Source organism: Podarcis erhardii (genome assembly GCF_964252035.2).
Source record: "Podarcis erhardii genome assembly, chromosome: 7".
Lineage (NCBI taxonomy): Eukaryota > Metazoa > Chordata > Lepidosauria > Squamata > Lacertidae > Podarcis > Podarcis erhardii.
The window spans coordinates 18,640,385-18,659,732 of NC_138511.1; the positions used below are offsets into that span (position 1 = coordinate 18,640,385).

The 19,348-nt window shown below is 47.0% G+C and overlaps 1 protein-coding gene across 3 annotated transcripts in view; it reads right to left on the bottom strand.

Annotated features, from left to right (window-relative positions):
- Positions 1 to 7,028: 7,028 nt before the first annotated feature.
- The window catches only part of TMEM201 (transmembrane protein 201), a 44,666-nt gene continuing 32,346 nt past the window's right edge, over positions 7,029 to 19,348 (bottom strand). For all 3 annotated transcript variants that reach the window (XM_081870990.1, XM_081870991.1, XM_081870992.1), the window contains 5 exons: positions 15,917 to 16,140; positions 13,700 to 13,771; positions 12,138 to 12,416; positions 10,545 to 10,676; positions 7,029 to 10,037 (listed from right to left, as the gene is read on the bottom strand). In XM_081870990.1, the coding sequence (XP_081727116.1) occupies positions 9,940 to 10,037; positions 10,545 to 10,676; positions 12,138 to 12,416; positions 13,700 to 13,771; positions 15,917 to 16,140 (805 nt within the window). In that variant the 3' untranslated portion in view covers positions 7,029 to 9,939. The remainder of the gene's footprint in view (positions 10,038 to 10,544; positions 10,677 to 12,137; positions 12,417 to 13,699; positions 13,772 to 15,916; positions 16,141 to 19,348) is intronic.

Sequence of the window (19,348 nt, forward strand, 5' to 3'; positions counted from 1 at the left end):
TTCGACAGGGGAGATTTTTAACCTCCTCTAGACAAGGGTTGCCAACTTTTCAGCCTGTCCCCAGTGCTGTGCCTTGAAGAGTAGCCTGATTGTCAGGTACTGACAAATGAGTTTGTTCATAGAGTAGGTAAAAAGCACCCGGCATCTTCTAATCCCTGCAGATCAGACCATTCTTTGAGGCACAAGCAGCAGGGACTGGTTGAAAAGTTGGCAACTGCCTTGGGAACTCCTCCTAACCTCCCTCAAAACCCAGCCAATAAAATAAAAATAAAATGAGGCTGGGTTTTTCACGGGGGTGGTGGTGGAGGGGAAGGGACCTGATATCTCTCACCAAAGCTTTCTTCTAAAGGAAGATTGCCCAGTTCCTCATCGACAACATATCCTTTCCAGGTTTGGCAAACCGAGTCCAAGCACAGTTGCCAGCTGACCAGACAGTTACCTGTTCCTGCACTTTCAACAAAACATTCAGCTGCAGAAATCGGCAACTACGTCCCGCGCCCCGCATTACACCAGGTGTGGTTGAAAACCACTGGAGCAGACCTGGTCGGCAGCTCTCTTCTCAGATTTGAAATAATCGTGCCCCGTTGCTTTTCAAACGCCTAGCTCTCCACCCCCAATCCTGCCCGTCCCCCGTCCCCTCAAGCGCTGAGACCTTAAGAGGTAGCGGGTAGTTTCCTTAAGCAGGACTAGAACCTTGAGTCACAACCGAGGCTGTCCATTAGGTGCTGCTCCGAATCAAGTCCCCCTCTCTTTAGAAGTCCGTGCGGGCGCAGGGGATCCTCTCTTGCCAATTCCAACCGCGCAAAAGGGACAGGTCGGGGGGCGACTGGAAAGGAGCCACGGGCCCCCCTGCAACCGGGCTCGGCGGCTGCTGGGCCGCCCCGCCGGGAAGCAGGAATCTGGGGTAGGGTCCGTAGCCGCCGCCGGGCCCCATAGCTGGGAGGCAGCCGCTCACCGGGTAAGGCTGCGAGGGCTGCGCCACACCTGATCCGGCCAAAAGATAGGCAGGAGGCGGAAGCGGACTCTGAGGATATGGGTGATAAGGGAAGGAAGCGGGCGCAGGTGTCTCCGGGCAGGTGAAACAAGGCGCCGTCGGCGGAGGCACAGGGGCGGGATCCCGCGAGCGCCTCCGGGTGCGCCTCCGGCGCAGGTAATTCCCCCGCTCGAACATGCCTTCGAAGGCCGGATCCAGCATCCAGTCGTTGCCCTTGCGCCCGGCTCCCTCCCGGGACACCTTCAGGAAACACTCGTTGAGGCTGAGGTTGTGCCTGATGCTGTTCTGCCAGCTCTTCTGGCTCAAATTGTAGTAGGGGAACCGCTGGGAGATGTACCGGTAAATGTGGCGCAGAGGCAAGCGCTGTCCGGGGCTGTCTCGGATGGCCATGGTGATCAGAGCGATGTAGGAATACGGGGGCTTTTGGAGAGGAGCAGGCGGCGCGGCGGCGTTACGCTCTCCGTCTGCGAGCTGCTCCTCCTTCGTCCCCGAGGTCGCCTCGACGGCTCCGGCGCTCGCAGCTTCCTCCATGGAGCTTCTGCCTGAAGGACAGAGGTGGCGGCGGTGGATCGAGCCCTTTCGAAAGTCCCATTCCCCCACCCCCGCTTGCCACCCCCAACCCGCCAAGCGCTGAGTGCGCTCCGCTCCTCCCTTTCTCCAGGTTGCCGGTGCGCTTTCCTTACCTCTCCAAAAGCGCGCCTGGAGCTCCGTGCGTAATTCTCTCCCTCTCCGTCTCCCTCGGAAAACCAAAATTGCGCCCAAGTTTAGCGGGCAAAAAACAAACGGGAGTTTCGCAAACACTTTTGTAAGACCAAATGTTTGAGTTCATTCTCTCTTTGTTTTGATTGGAGACGGGAGTTGGATCTTTGAAATGTGCTACAATTTTTTGTGACCTGCGTGTGAACCCCGAAGAGGGAGGTCACGGCTGCCCTGAACTTGGGTGCACCTTGGCGCTGTGCCAGTTTTGGCGAACAGACCCATTTTCTTGCGCGGAGCCAAAAATCCAAGAGTCAAGAGGAGCGAGGGGGAGGAAATAATTCCAATACTCCCATGAATTGTGATTTGCTGATGAGAGACTGCGGAGAAGCAAGAATCGCTCTCCAGTTAGCAAGAGTTTAATTGAAATGATCCTATTTTTAATGGATTTCTTTTATGACGTTGCTTTGCCCAAAAGTGCCAAGGATCCTGACTCCGTCCAAAAGAAGTTTTTACCCATTACTTCTATGGCTTGGATCCTTATTTATTTCCCTGCTCCGCTGGTAATTCACTTTGTGGAAAAGCTTTTACACTTTTGTCCCAGCGCACGCGAAACAAAGGCAAAACGGCAGAACTTGATTAGAACTCGGAGCTGAGCCTAGGGTTGTTTCCATCCAAGTTCTACTCAGAGTAGAGCCCTTGAAGTGAGTGGAGCTAAGTTAGCCATGCCCATTCATTTCAATGGGTCTGCTGCTGCTCTGAGTAGGATGAATGTTGGGCTGCAGCTATTTGCTTCAGGCTCTCGGTTCCAGCCTGAGGCATGCAAAGCAATAATCAAGAGAACATGTGCGGAGAGTTCTCCAGCCCCCTGCAATGCAGGAATCTCAGCTAGATCATACATGTCAGATGGCCATCCAACCTCTGCTCAACAATCTTTGATTAATAATAATAGTAATAATTTTATTTATACCCCACCCTCCCTGGCAGCTAAAAACAGTAAAAGATTACAGTAAAAGCACAATGGGGGGGGACAATACAGGTTAAAATGCAATTTAAAATGCAGCCTCATCAAAACCATAAGGGGAGGGAAACATAAGGGCCAGACAGAGTCCAAACCAAAGGCCAGGTGGAACAGCTCTGTCTTGCAGGCCCTGTGGAAAGATGTCAAGTCCCACAGGGCCCTAGTCTCTTGTGACAAAGCATTCCACCAAGTTGGGGCCAGTACTGAAAAGGCCCTGGCCCTAGTTGCGACCAATCTAACCACCTTGCGACCTGGGACCTCCAAAATGTTGTCATTTGTGGACCTTAAGGTCCTCCATGGGACATACCAGGAGAGGCGGTCCCGTAGGTACGTGGGTCCTAGGCCGCATAGGGCTTTATAGGAGAACCCACCACATTTCATAGGAGACCATTCCACAGTCAGCTGCTCTTACTGTCAGAAAGTTATTCCTGATGTTAATCAGAATCTCCTTTCTTGTAACTTGAAGGCACTGGTTCAGATCCTACCCTCTGGAGCGGGAGAAAACAAGCTTGCTCCGTCTTCTGTGTGACAGCCCTTTCAGTGAACAGAACTGCCATTAATAAAAAAATGGAACATAAAAAAAAGGCTTCATCCTTTTCTTTGTTATAATTACTGTAGTTTTAAAATAAATAAATGCATCACCATTTGTACAAAGACGACCAACACACGGCATACAATTTGATCCAAGTAACTCAAAATAGGCAGGTGCATTCATTTGCAGTTGTGCTTGCAGCCTAGCAGCCAGGCAGAGGTGGCATCAGAAAATGCTATGGGGAAGGGCCATAGTTCAGTGGGAGAGCACCTGCTTGGCATGCAGAAGGTCCTAGGTTCAACCCCCAGAATCTCCAGGTAGGGCTGGGAGAGACTTCCTACCTGTTGGTCTTGGAGAGCTGCTGCCAGTCAGTGCAGACAATACTAAGCTAGATGGACCAGTGGTCTGACTTAGCATAAGGCAGCATCCTATGTCTCTATATCTGGGTGGGGGAGACAGAAGACAACGAAAGGGGCAAAGTTCAGATTAGAGGGAGTGCAAACTTTGGTCAAAATATTAAAGATTCACATTAATTCCCCTGCCCTAGGCTTGGACAGGCTCTTCAGAATAGCAGGCTTGTTTTCATTGCCATTTTCATTACTATATTTTGTAGGTGAATAATGCCTTTCTGTCACCTAACCACTGAGGGCCAGAGATGGTTTTGTGTATTGGAGGTAGTGGGGTAGGGAGAGAAATTGCTCCCCTGCCCCTGTATCCTGAAGGAATGTGATGCTAGGGGCATAAGGGAGCTTTGTGAACCTCGGCTTTTAAATTTGGAGATAACCCCCCCCTCCCAGGTTTTTAGCCCTTACGATTTCCACAATATGAGTAAATGCCCACCTTTAACATCAAAGAACCAGTGTAGAGCAGTGGTTGGAGTGCTGGACCTGGGAGACCCATATTTGAGTCCCCACTCGGCCATGAAGCCCCCTGGGTGACTTTCGGCCAGTCACCATCTCTCAGCCTAAACTACCTCAAAGGGTTGATGTGAGGATGCAAATGGAGAGAAGTTTGCATGTGGCCACCTTGAGCGCAGGTTAAAAGGATATACAGTGGTACCTTGGGTTACAGACACTTTAGGTTACAGACGCTTCAGGTTACAGACTCTGCTAACCCAGAAATAGTACCTCAGGTTAAGAACTTTGCTTCAGGATGAGAACAGAAATTGCGCAGCGGCGGCAGCGGGAGGCCCCATTAGCTAAAGTGGTGCTTTAAGAACAGTTTCAGGTTAAGAATGGACCTCCAGAATGGATTAAGTTCTTAACCCGAGGTACCACTGTAACCAAAACAATTCAATAAATCAGATGGCTATACCTGCGCCTAGCAGAATTAAACTAAAAAAAGTTATAAAGTACGTAAAACAAACAAGCAAGCAGAATCACTTTACAAATGCAAGCTGCATGCGGATGACAAATCAGCTTTTTTTTTTTGGCATAGATTATGGAGAGCTTTTATTTGTTAGGAGCACAGAGTATGTACAAGCTTTGCCTACCACACAAAATATCTCTTTCAAGCCCTGGCAGGATTAGGCCACTACCAAAACGGGTATTAGTTCAAATGGGTAATTAAGAGCACGTAGAACGGTGGGAGGAGGCTGTCCAACAAGTTTGCCTCTCCTAAGCACCTTTTCTGCTTGGTACATTTCTGGAGGCGTTCTGAAAAGCCAAGAGTGCTGTCTGTTAGGAGATATTACAGCAGCGGGAATAGGGAACTTGTGCCCCCGCTTCCAAATGCTGCTGGGGCTACAAGCCCCATTATCCATGACCGAGGCTGATGGGAGGGTCAGAGGTTCTCCCACCCGTTTCCAATCTGTCTTAACAAAAGCCAGAGCAGCCACTCATGCAGAGTTGCAACAGGGAACCTCCTTCCTGGATGGGGCTTCTGGTTCCCAGGGTTGGGGTACATGCGTCATGCTCAGCATGGCCCTGACCAAAGGTACCTTATTTTGTTTCTATACTCTGTTCAAGCACTTGATATGTGGCCCTGCAGGTCACAGTTGAGAGTAAAGATTTTCTTGCTTCAGACTCTGGAGAACTGCTGCCGGTCAGAGTAGACAATATTGGCCTATATAAACAATTTGGTCTAAGGTAGCTTCTGTGTTCCAGCTCCATACAGATTCCATTTTCACCCTTTGAACCACATTTTTAAATTTTAAAAATTACACAATAGGAGGGGTTAGAACAGCAATAAACATCAACACACATCACCATGCGCTTACCTGGCAAGGATGATCAAAAGAGCTTGGGCAATTGAATCCCCAACACACCTTATGGAACAATAAACAAATTGTTATCTGTGGCATCTATCAACAGAAAGGAGGTCTGACACAACCACACAACCCAAGAAGCAGAACCTGTATGGATGCGTAGAAGTTGAAGGTGGATCCTGCAGAGCTTGCTTGCGTCACCCTGGCTGATACAAAATGAGACTAACGTGCCAGGCCAAAGGATTCTCGGCGCCAAAATCAGAGCTGGTTTAGTTCAGGCTGAACATCCACAAAGGTGGCAAATCTGTGACAAGCTGCAGGCAGGGTCCCATGACCTGTTAAAGCAATACTCTTCAACACAGTATGTTGAGAAATCTTTTTGCACAGATGCTAGTTTGAACATAACATCAAACCATGGTTTATTAAGCTAGGGTTTTTTTTGGCCAAGGCACAGTCTGACCCCCTCCTTCGGTAATCCTAACAGAACTCTAGCCCAATGGTTGCCATTACTGTAATTTTATTTATTGTTTATTGAATTTATATCCCACCCTTTATCCCTCAAGGCAAACAGGGCGACAAACATCTACCGTATACAATTTAAAAGCGAAAGCATTCTGAAACAGACTGAAGCCTAAAAACAATTACAATTGAAAACTTTGCAAAAGCAGTTTCAGTTAAAAAAAAGAAAAGCATTGCAAAAGCAGCTGCAATTAAAAAAAATAATTCCATCCAATGATCTCAGGGTTGCCAGGAACAGGATTCTTCCGCCACCAAATGGCAGGGCAAACAGGTAAGTTTTCCAATTCCTCCTGAAGGTTAATTAGGATGGAAGACTAGCACACCTCACTGTTTACAAGCAATATTAAAAGTATCAATAAAAAACATGTAAAGGCATGTAATTAAAAATATATTTAAAAATAATAAAACTTAAGACTAGAAAGAGGTTAAAACACGTTGCCATCTATGTTTCTGGTTAGGTTTGCCTAAAACAAAAATGTTTTCCGCAGATGCCAAAAATAATGCATTCAAGGCGCCTGCCTGCCTGATGTCCATACTTGGGGGGGGGGGGCTTTAAACCTGTGTCCAGGCAGTGCCATTTAAGCCAGCAGCATCTGGGGGACTCCCTAGACAAAATACTTCTTTCTGCATAAACTTCATATAGGCCTGGTTTGCACACAACGCTAAGCTACGGTCAATGTTAAGTTGGTTTATAAACCAACTACAAACCCTGGTTAACAAGTAGCCTTTCACCATACAGTATATCTCGAACCTGCATCAAACATTAGCCTGGGACAAGAGAGATCTGGCTTCAAATCCCCATTTGGACTGCTCTGTTTAATCTAATTTGCAGGGTTGTTTTGTGAGGATTACGTGTTGACCATGAGCTACTTGGACGGGATAGAATATAATTTCCTCCCTTGCCTACCTGTCTAAGTTACAAAAGGAATAGAAAGCCTTGTCTTGACCTATGCTGTCTGTAAAATGATCACAGGGGTAAGTCGGTTTGAAATTGAACGTAAAAGCCACACCGCTTTTGCAATTTTTCCTCCCCATTTAGGAAAGTGATGGGACAAGATGCTCAAGATTCAATTTCATTTTTATTCTCCACTTTTATAATGAAAAATAATCTCTCAAACACAGAACATAAACTCCCTGGAGGAATGGCAGGGGTAGGGGGCAAGAAGAGGGAAAAGAACAAAACCCCTTGCATCCAAACTAAAGACACAAATTTCTAACCAAACTGTACAAAGTTAACCCCACCCCACAGTCATATTAAGTACAAAATGTACAACTTTTCCCAGTGGAGGAAAATCAAAACCAGGACTCTGCCATTTTTCTTCTCTTAAGACTCCCACCCACCAAATCCCCCCCCCAACCCCCAAAATTCAAGCCTCTCAGGAACACAGTGTATTTCGATAGTAAGAGTTAACTCCTGAAGGCAGTTGTTTTTACATTCGTCAGGGAACTAGTCCTCATGAGGCTTCTGGATAAGCTGCTCAAAGGATGCATTCTATATGTACAGAACTATCACCACGTGCCTGGGACCCCATCAGAAAAAGAGTGTCAGCGGCCAATCCCCCCTCTGTCTGTTGTGAACAGTGTACATGTGTGTTTTTAAATGTTTTCTTGGACACGGAAGGCTGATGGGCAAACAATTGTTATTCCCCACTCTTTGCTCCCATAAAGAAGTTGGCCACTTAAACCCAGGTTCTTAGTTGAGAATTGATAGCTGTGCTGCATTCAAGTTCAAGAAGAGAGTGAAATGGTGGGTAGTTGTTGTTGTTGTTTGCTTCCAACTGACAGGGCAATATATATACATAAATAAATAAAAATTGGCATCATCAAGCGGTTCCCCCCCACCACACTTTGTGCGAGGGGAAAGGACAATAGCAAGACAAAGAAACACATCAATTGCATTAAGGCGGAAAGGAATTAAGACACAGACGTGGTGCTTTCAAGACACCTTTACCCCATTTTACTTGGGAGCACTGTGATTTGAAGAATTTGCACCAGAGTGATTGCGACCGAGTGTGTTTTAGCACCATATGCAAAGGATTCTGTCTCCCTCCTCCCTCCTCTCTTCAGAGAGAGCAGAGTAATCGCTCCCCACCTGCCGCACAGAGAGCCAAACGTAGTTTGAAAGATGGAAAGATATTTACAGTGTGGTGGGTAACCTGTGGCCTTCCCTTCAGATGTTGCTGGAATAGAGTCCTACAAAGAAATACAGCCTGCTTACAAACAAACCTCTCCACCAGGTAAGGTGTAAAATCACAGGCTTAATTTCACTGCTGGTGAGCAGTCACGTCGCGGCATGGAATTACACACCTCAAGTCTGAAATATTTTCTGTAAGTGCAACAAAAAAAGCTGAGCTATTTGGCAATGGGCACATTTTCCTGGGTGGCGGCAGCAGCATTTAACTTTTGGGAATACCCCGAGGAAAGAGGAGCAATTTCTTGGGAGGAATTAAAATTTGAGTTTCTGCCCATGTTAACTGGCGGTGCTTGGATGCCCACCAAAAAATACAGCATGTAGAATGTAGGACTGGAAGCCTGTGAAGCGAGACGTTTTGGAATTACTTATAGGAGAGGGGTAAGTTTTTGGACCTAGCACCTGTGATCTGGTTCTCTAAAACAGATGACGAGCAGGAGGTGGTTGACATGTGTCTAGACTCTACCACCAGACAGCAGGTGGCAACATAATACCTGATTGATATATATATAAAATAAAATCCCTGCACACAGATAACTAGAGTGTCAGTTCAAACTTCCCCAACTTGCTAGCTTTTTAAGTGCAGGGATTTACTTATTTGTTGCTCAGAGGTACATTCACGTAACCCATTCCACCTAACGGGTTAGATTGTATGTGTGCAATCCAAACACAGTCCAACTGATATAGCAAGCACCAATTTCATTTTTGAGTTTTGCAGCACAAGGCAGAATTCCTTAACCTGACCTACTTCAGCTTTTGGCTATATATAGAAGTTTTGAATGAAGATATCCACACGTCACAGATGCAGCGGGTGACAGACCTCTGAAGCTGCAAACAGTGGCCTGTTTCTACACCCCCTCCCCCCCCAGTTGGCATTTCTAGTACACCACGTTGGGAGCAAATTTCTCAAAAATCCAACTCAGAAACACCCCAGCGAACACCCTGGCCGTCGAGAGCCGGAGTGTATATCAGTGACATCAGAACGTCTTGTTACAGTAGAAGTGGTGCCTGTACGTGAGGCAAAAATGGAGTTACGATACTGGATACTGACTTTAAAAAAACAAAACCCCCACAATCCACCAAACATTGCAAACAAGTACAAACAGATACGATGGCAGCACCAATAAACGAACTGCAGCCGAGTGGCAAGTGGTTAAGGAACCAGGGTGAAAAAGAACGCCACAGAGCAACTGAGTTAATGTGCTGGTCCTCCCTCTCCTTCTCTCATTAGAGAGAGGGGGAAACAGAGAAAGTCTTGTTAGGGATAACGAGGCCAACGAAGCAACGAAACGGCGTGGAACTACAGGAGAGCAAAACGGCATGTTTCCCGGTCCTTTTGCAAACAAGACGTCAGCAATGCTAACGTTTCATCATTAAACAAGGGGAGGAAGAAAGTGCCTTGGCCAGCATCTTTGAGCTCATCCCGATAAACCAGTTCAAAAAAAGGTGCAAAGTAACTGGAGAAGCCCAGCACTGGCTAAAACAGCCCCATCATCGCCCAGCATGGGTCACAAAAGTTCCCTAAAAAGATAAAGTTCTGTTTCTAGGCGAGGTCAGTGGCGATGGATGGGGGGGGGGCGTTGTTCTCTTGCGATCAGCAGTTTGAGGCTGGCCAAGAGGCAGATATGACAACAGAAGGGCTGCACAGTGGTTGGGTCCTCCTCGTCCTAGAATCGCCACCCCCCCTTCTCTCTCTTTGGAAGGAGTGTGGCGACACTTTGGGAGAGGACAAATAGGAAGTGGCGGTGGTGGTTTGGCCATCAGTCCCCAGCAACGTGGCTCAGCGCAGGTTTTGGTAGAGGTAGGCTGATGTGAAGATGGCGTTGACGGTCAGGCTCACGGCAAGGAGACCTCGGAGCGCCGAGTTGCCAAAACGGCCTGATTGGAAAAAAGAAAGGAGACCAGAGAAGGAAGATTAGCAGTGTGAACCAACCAGTCTGCTCATTATTATCTGTGACAGGCCTGCCCCCCCCCAGGAGTGTGGCAACAAGAGCAGGGACTTTTCGGTGGTAACACCTTGCTTGTGGAATGTTTTCCCAAGGGAGGCTCGCCTGGCGCCATTCTTACATTAATCAGGTGCCAGGCAAAAAGTTTCCTTTCTAACCAGGTCTTTGACTTTTAAAGATGGCTTTTCATTATTTTTTTTGAGGGGGGGAAGGGATGTTTTAATGTAGTTTATTTTTTAAAAAATAAAATATTTGTTTCTTTTTTATGCTGGGGTTTTTTTGCATGTCTGTTTTTGTTTTTATCTATTATCTAGGTAATGTTTTTCAATTGCTTTCATATTTTAATTACTATTAATTATATTTATTAGACAGTTTCTTGCCATGGCAAACCATGTTTTAAGCAAAAAACCCCACAACCCAAATCCTGCGCAACACTCACCCCTCCATCCTGTTAGTTCCTCCCCTTTCGTCGTGGTGTCCACCACGCAGCTCGACGAGTGCGATGAGTTCTCCCCTTTCTTGACGGTGCCGTCACTGCAGATGCTCCCGGCTTCCGTTATGGCTCTCATATCTTAAAAAAGGAGGACAATTAATAGTATTATTTATATGCATCCCATCTTGTTGCCCCAGCCACACTGGGCAGCTCCTTACAGAATATTAAATACACAATAAAAATATTTAAAAAACAATAAAACATCAGACATTAAAAACTTCCCTAAACAGGGCTGCCTTCAGATGTCTTCTTAAAGATAGTTGTTTATTTCCTTGACGTCTGAAGGGAGGGTGTTTCACAGGGTGGGCGCCACTACCGAGAAGGCCCTCTGCCTGGTTTCTCTGTAACTTCACTTCCTGCTGAGAGGGAACCGCCAGAAGGCCCTCGGAACTGGACCTCAGTGTCCGGGCTGAACGATGCGGGTGAAGACGCTCCTTCAGGTATGCAGGGCCGAGGCTGTTTAGGACCTCTTTTTCTATATAAGAGTGCCATGCTGGATCACATCAGATCAGCAGCATTGTGGAGGCAGAGCCAGCGGCGGAAGAAGGCTCTCGGGTACCTGGGGCGATGTGCCCAGAGGTGGGCCAACCACCCATGCCAGTGGCTGGAACTGAATGCCAGTGGCTGGAAACCTCTTGTGCTCAGGGCCTGCTTGTGGCATCTGGGTGGCCGCTGTGAGCACAGGATGCTGGACTTAGATGGGACCCCTCTGGCCTGATCCAGCAGGCTCTTGCTCTGCTGAAAAACGAACAGAGTTGGCTGGAACCAGCGGCACTTTGCCAATAGCTCCAGGGAGTTTTACTCTACGCCAGATTTACACAAGGCACCAGGGTACTGTTGTGCTCAGGCCCTGCCCGCACCTGGTTGGCCACTGTGTGGACAGGATGCTGAACTAGGCGGGCCTTTGGCCTGATCCGGCACTGCCAGCCCCTGTTGAACTCTAGCCCAATGGTTCCCATTAATTTGACCCTGAATTGATTTTAGAACCAATTGATTTTAGAATGTATTTCAATTAAATGATTATGATTTTATGTATTTCAATTAAATTTTTGTATTTCAATTAAATGATTATGATTTTATGTAAACTGTGTTATTTTTACTGTTGTTAGCCGCTCTGAGCCCAGCTTCGGCTGGGGAGGGCGGGATATAAATAAATCTACAGTGGTACCTCAGGTTACATACGCTTCAGGTTACAGACTCCGCTAACCCAGAAATAGTGCTTCAGGTTAAGAACTTTGCTTCAGGATGAGAACAGAAATCGTGCTCTGGCGGCGCGGCGGCAGCAAGAGGCCCCATTAGCTAAAGTGGTGCTTCAGGTTAAGAACAGTTTCAGGTTAAGAACAGACCTCCGGAACGAATTAACTACTTAACCCGAGGTGCCACTGTAGTATTATTATTATTATTATTATTATTATTATTATTATTATTATTATTATTAGACTGCTCAGGTTTCCAGGCACAGCCACTGGAGCCTCAACTATGATAAACCACAACCTTGGCACAGACGATTCAAGTCCCACCTCCCGGACGGGTACGTACCATGCAGTCCCCGCTCGCTTAGGTTCCTTTTCGGGAAGGCGGGCAGCTCCGTGGCGAAAACGTTGCTCTCTGAGTGGGCCAGGTCCTCCTGCTGCTGGGCCTCGCTGTGGGCCGAGAACAGCATCAGCCGCTGGCCCTTCAGGTTGAGCCGGGCAGGGCTGATGAGGGGCCGTCGGTAACGCAGGGAGCCAGAGCTGGAAGCCACGGAGCCGGCCACGGATGGTGCCGGCGAAGGCACAGGGGAAGAGACGCAGCTCCCCGAGAGGAAGGAAAAATATTCTGAGAGGGGAAATGGGAGTAGGAAACAGAGAAAGAGAGAGAGGGAGGGAGGGACAGCGTTTCAGTATATGTAGAAATCAGGAAGTGGGGATTTTGGCTGCGTATGCGCCAAACCGGTTTTTTTTAAAAAATATGTTTATATATAGTGAAGTCATAAAAATATATATTGAAGTGGTTTACATTAAAAAGATGAAAACCATGCATGAAGCAATTAAAAGCAAATTCGAGAGCAAAGAAGTTAAAAGCAAGCAGCAATAAACCACTGTGGAAGGACACCTGAAGCAGGTTCCCTCCCCTTGAAAAGAAAGAAATCCTGGGAACTGCAGTTTGTTAAACGGCGCTGGGAATTCTAGCTCTGCAAGGAGTAAACCACAGTTCCCAGGTTTCATGAGGTGAAGCTGTGTGCTTTGAATGTAATGGTGTGTATGCAGCCGTTATTTATGATATTAGTAGTAGTAAATCTAGATAGATGCCCTTTAATAATTTTTCCCTGTGTGGCTTACAACAAAACAGTATCAAGGGTAATGTAATATATAATAAATTAGAATCAGCAACAGACATCAAGGACAGATCAAAAAGGAACTTTTGTTGTAACCCACCCTGGGACCCTGCTGCTATAATTTTTTTAAAGGGTTTTTAATTCTGAATTTTAAAATTGTTGCAACCTGTGCTAGGATTTGCTAGTGAAACGTGGGTAATAAATTTAATCATAAATGATAATAATACATGATAAGCTGCTTTAAAGCGCATTAAAGTGTAATTCTGGTCACATCTACATTGCACCTTGAAAGCACATGACTTCCCCCCAAAGAATCTTGGGAACTGTAGTTTGTTAAGGGTGCTAACCCTGCAAGTGGGAACTGCAGTTCCCAGGATTTTCTGGGACGGGGTGGATATGGTGCTGCTAGTAATAGAAGCCTTGGCACCCTTCAGCCACGTTGCTCAGAATGTTGTTCTGTGTGCGTTTTCTGAAGGTGCAATTGCAAAACCAGTTTAGAACCAGTGCAGATCTGTTCCTTGGGTGACTCCTGCATGGATTACTTTGTATCCAAGGTGGGGGAGAGAACCAGACAGGGTTCAGAAGGGTGACAGACAGGTCACCCGTGTGAGCAAGCTACTGTGACCTGCCTAATTTGGAAACACTCGTGCAATTTAGGACCACAAAGGTGTTTCCCTCTCTTTTGTGTGTGTGATTTGTTCAAAAAAGAGAATGGTATTTCTGCTCTTTCTGGAACCTCCTGGCAAGTTCAAGCACCCCAGAACAATGCCTGGGCTCTTCTCACCTGATGTAGGAGACTCTTTGGAGTGAGAGGTCTGGGATGGTGGCCGGCTTCCGCTGAAGAGGTAGCCAGAATCTAAAAAAATAAAAATAAAATGAAATTGCATGCAGCTGCAGCAATCACCAGGGACGCGGGTGGCGCTGTGGGTTAAACCACAGAGCCTAGGACTTGCCAATAGGAAGGTCGGTGGTTCGAATCCCCGCGTCGGGGTGAGCTCCCGTTGCTCGGTCCCTGCTCCTGCCAACCTAGCAGTTCGAAAGCACATCAAAGTGCAAGTAGATAAATAGGTACCACTCCAGTGGGAAGGTAAACGGCATTTCTGTGAACTGCTCTGGCTTGCCAGAAGTGGCTTAGTCATGCTGGCCACATGACCTGGAAGCTGTACGCTGGCTCCCTCGGCCAATAAAGCGAGATGAGCACCGCAACCCCAGAGTCGGCCACGACTGGACCTAATGGTCAGGGGTCCCTTTACCTTTACAGCAATCACCAACGACACAGGAGAATGCTAAATGAATGATAAGTGTCAAATAATGCATTTCTGAGGGTCTGGAAGCCCAAGGCTGTCGTGAGAATTATACCCTCTGCTAAAATAATAAGGAAGCTGCTTTATAATTTAAGTTATTTCCATGGCCCACCTTGCTCAATATTGTCTACACTGACGGGCAGCAGCTCTCTGGGATTTCAGGGAAGGTTCTCTCCAGGTCCAAGTGCAGATGCCAGGGATTGAAAACCTGCAGCTTTTTGCATGCAAAGCAGATGCCCTTCCCACTGGCCTATGCCCATAGCTGTCAACTTTTCCCTTTTCTTGCGAGGAATCCTATTCGGAATAAGGGAATTTCCCTTTAAAAAAGGGAAACGTTGACAGCTATGCCTATGCCCCTTCTCACTATAAGAAACTAAGAGTCCTGATAGGGCTGGCCCAAAAGCCCATCTAAGTTTAGGATCCCATCTCCCGCATGGCCAGAAAGCCCTAAATCAGGTTCGGAGACACACGCACCCATTGAGAGAAGATGTTGCGTCAAGCCAGGAGGAAGAAAGTTAAACAGAGCAGCCACGAAAAGGAATCCCATCAAGCCACCAGTTTCCGAAAAGCATTGGGAGCACCTCTCGTTCCGTATCCCTCTTGCATTTCTCCTTCGGTCCACCCCCAGCTCCCTCCTACCATCTTTCTCCTGAATCCCTTTTGCTCAAAGGATCCTTCTGTTTTCCTTCTCCGACTCGCAGCCCCGAAGCTTGTCCCAAGATGCCAGGAAAACGTCACAGAATTATAGAATGGTAAAAGTTGGAAGGGACCACGAGGATCATCTGGTCCAGTCCCTTGCAATGCAGGAACCACAGCTAAAGAGCATGTCGAAGGTGCCCATCCCTCTATGGATGTGCATCTGTACTGTCTTGCACCGAGCAGATGTCTTCTGACACACATCTGCAGCTGGATCAGTCCTGTGGCAACAAGGCCTCTGTAGTCAGTTATCACTTGGCCTAACTGGCCTTACACAAAGCAGTAAGTTATCACTTAGCTAGCAGGGCAAGTTCAAAGTGCTGGTGCACAAACCCCTTATACAGCTCAGGACCAGGATACCCGAAAGATCCTCTCACTCCTTTACAGTGGTACCTCGGGTTAAGTACTTAATTCATTCTGGAGGTCTGTTCTTAACCTGAAACTGTTCTTAAACTGAAGCACCACTTTAGCTAATGGGGCCTCCTGCTGCCGCCGGAGCACGATTTCTGTTCTCATCCTGAAGCAAAGTTCAAGTACTATTTCTGGGTTAGCAGAGTTTGTAACCTGAAGCGTATGTAACCCAAGGCACCACTGTATATGCCTAGCCGATGACAAAACTCTGCAGGCGAGGGTGTCCTGCAGATACCACCTTATGAGGAGTCCCGTTCTGCACAAAGAAGGAAGCAGGCCTTTAGTGTGGAGGCTGCTGCCATCTGGAATCCCCGCCCCTTGAATATTAGGCAAGTGCCTAAGAAAAACCTTCCTCTTCTTCCAGCAAGGTTTTTAAGGTGGAAGATCTTTCCCGGTTTGCATCTGTCTTGGAACTGCTTTTAAAGATTTTTTTTTGCAATGTTTTACTCATTTTTGAAGCTGATGTTAATGATCTGCGAGGGCTGCCTTGGGCTAGAATTCAATGGCTGGAAAACTGGGGTGCAAGTGCGAAATCAAACAAAGAAATGCTTTGGCTTGTGGCTATTACCTTGCCTCTTTTATGATCTTACCGGTTCGGGCCAGAGAAGGGATGGTGCCCAGGGAGAGAGCCCGGTTCAGCCTCCCAGGGAGAGAGGAAGAGGAAGTCCGGCGCGGTGAGCGGAACAGTGTCTGGCTGGTCAGTGGAAGCATGCTGGGAGGAGTCGGGATGAAGATGGAGGGAGAAGAAGGAGGCGATGGAAAGCCAAGATCAACGCCGTATGGAAACGGAGAGAAACCATCCCCAGAGAGGTACCTGTGGACGAGAGACCCGAAAGGGCAATTCACTTGGTAGGCTCAGCCCACTGCAAAACCATGTTCACTGAGCAGTTTAGCACACAGTTGAAATTACTGCCATTTCAGTGTATTATCAGCCCACAGAGACAGTACAGTGGTACCTCTGGATGCGAACGGGATCCGTTCTGGAGCCCCGTTCACATCCTGAAGCAAACGTAAGATGCGTCTGCACGGGTCGCATTTTGCCGCTTCCGTGCATGACGTCATTTTGAGCGTCTGCACATGCGCAAGCGGCGAAACCCGGGAGTAAAGTACAACCTGAAAATATTTAAGCTGAAGCTTATTCATCCCAAGGTATGACTGTATTCTGAAGAACTAGGGTCATAATCCAACAAAGGTATCCTCGGCGCAGGTTCAATGAAACTGATGAACTGAAGTCAGCTATGCCTATTGACTTCATTGGGTCTACTCTTGAGTAGGGACACACTCACAGCATACTATTTAAAGCTGCATGGCACCACTTTAAACAGCCGTGGCTTCCCCCAAAAGAATCCTGGGAGCTGTAGTTTGTTAAGGGTGCTGAGAGGTGTTAGGATATACTGCAACCCCCCGCCAGAGTTACAGTTCCCAGAGCTCCCTGGGATTGAGTGCGAAGCCACACTGTGGTGGGGGAATAGGGGGTCTCACTTACTAACTCTCAGCACACACAACTAACGGTAGCTCCCAGAATTCTTTGGGAGAAGCCAGGACTGTTTAAAGTGGTAACATGATGCTTTAAATGTATGGTTTGAACACAGTATGGGTGGAGCATAGCCTACAAGTCCATCAACGACAATGGAAGCTTCAGGATACAACCCTCGTTACTGTAGTTTTACAGAGTAATAGAAGTCAGATCAGACACTCATGCAGAGACACAACAGGGAGCCTCTTTTTTGGGTGGTGCTTTCAGCTCCTAGGACCCTTTAATCCAAGGATGGAGAGCCTGTGAGGCTGGGGCTGATATCCTTTAGATGGTTTTCACCACCATCATTAAGTCTTTTAATCGTAAAGGGTTTCAAAAGCTCGTCAGAGTGACCTTTCATAAATTGTTATGACAATGCTGGGTGGTAGGTCTGATGAGAAGCTGAGATGATTAACGGCTTGCCCAAGACCACCTTGTTCATTCTAACAAGAGATTTCCTGATTCACAACTCAAGCATTTAGCAACACCAGACCACAAAGAATCATGAGAGATGGAAGGGACCACGAGAGTCATCTAGTCCAACCCCCTGCAATGTAGAAATCTTTCACCCAACGTGGCTCAAACCCACGACCCTGAGATTAGAGTCTCATTTTCTTACTGACAGCTATCCCGCTGTGCTGTCACACACTTATGAAAATGGTTTGTAAAGGTTTAGAAGACAATGTTCCCAATACTGGGATCTGGAAATTTCATTTAAAGAAACCAAATCAACACACTTAGAGGGTAAAACCTATTGGGATATTTACCTGTGTTGCACCATGAATGCCCTACTCCTATGTTAAGATCAATGCCCCTGTTAAGACCTGCCCCAGCTGCATTGAATGGTTTGGCAACAACTAGAGATTGGGAGAAAGAGGTCTAAATGTCAAAACTCTCCATGCTGCTGAAGATATCAACAGAAAAGCTGCCTGATTCTAGCCTGAGATGACTCAAAAATCTCTATCTTGCATTCTTTTAAAAGAGAGGAACATGTTGCATGTTTTTCCTAATATAGATTTATTATAGAGGCCCTAACTTCCAGAAGGCTAAATTATTAAAATGCACACGCACGCACACACACACACACACAAGCTTCTAGTATTCGTTATTTTGCTTTTCAAAGCTTTTAAAGTTCTTGCCCCTACACACATACATCCCCACAGTGAACACAAAAACACTTCCTCTTCCTCTTGCCCTGATCAAAAAGTGGTTAAATAACTGGGAGAGCAGCTACTTGCAATCCTGGGGTTGGGGTGGAATATAATGGTTGCTCTACAACAGGGTTGGAAGAGAAAATGATCCCTATTGATTTCAAGAGGCTAACAGCACCTGAGACAAAGTTCTAGCTGGGGTGGAAAGGGAAAAGTTGCCAAAGCAGGGTTGAAATTCAGCAAAACCACGCTGAGGAGGCATTGTTGCAGGCGAGATTATTTGCCTATTAATATTTTGGGAACTGAGCCTGTGCCAACGAATCTAAAAATGTGACCCCCCCCCCAATTCTACAGAGGACAGTCAACAAAAGTATTAAAAGTACAAACAATGGCTACTGCCCTGCCTCCAATGTCAGTGTGCCCCTGGATATCAGTTGCTGGGAATCACAAGTTGGGAAGAGATCCTGTTGCACTCAGGGCCTGCTTTCAGGCTTCCTATTTGGGCCACTGGCCTGATCCAGCAACCAGGCTCCTCTTATGTTCTCAAAGTACCCTGTCATCTCTATATAGGGCTCAGCAAGTGCAGCAAACGCAATGGGTTCCGGGTTCAATTTCTGGCAAACGTTGCCTGGGAGAGATGCTCTGCCTGAAACCCTGGAGAGTTACTTCCAGTCTGTGAGGACAATACTGAGCTAGATGGAATCAAAATAAGGCGATTTCCTGCGTCCCTACACCTTCAGGGAAGGTCCACAGCTCAGGGGTAGAAAACTTGCTTTGCCTTCACAAGGTACTAGGTTCAGTCTCCTGCACAAACTCCTGCCTAAAACCCTGGAGAGTAGATAGCGGTCCATGAAGACGTTACTGAGCTAGCAATGGACTGATGCTCTGACTTAGTATAAAGCAGTTTCTTATGTTCTTATACATGTGCATGCAGTATAAAAACAAGCTACATCATTTGCAAAGGGTTGATACAGGTAACTGAAAGCCCTCCATCACCTACCTTGTCTTTGAGGATCTCAATCATCCATCCATCCATCTATCCAAATCCCAGAAGAGAACTACACCCATGTTCTGCAGTGTGTTCTTTTCTCATGCCACAGTTCCTCCTAAAATCCTGGTGGGTCGTGGCCGCTCATCGTAAGAATCCCCCTTCCCATTAATTAAAGCTTCGTGGTTACAAGGCAAAATGGCTATGACGACAAGGCATTTTTCTTGTGCTCTTCAGCTGAAAAAGGCTCCCAAATACCCATGACAAGACAGCCCTTGTGCCCCTCAGGCTCACAATCTAAGAGACATGGCACAAAAGGAAAAGAGACCTAGGCGTGAAGAGGAAAAAAAGGGAGCCTAGGCACTGA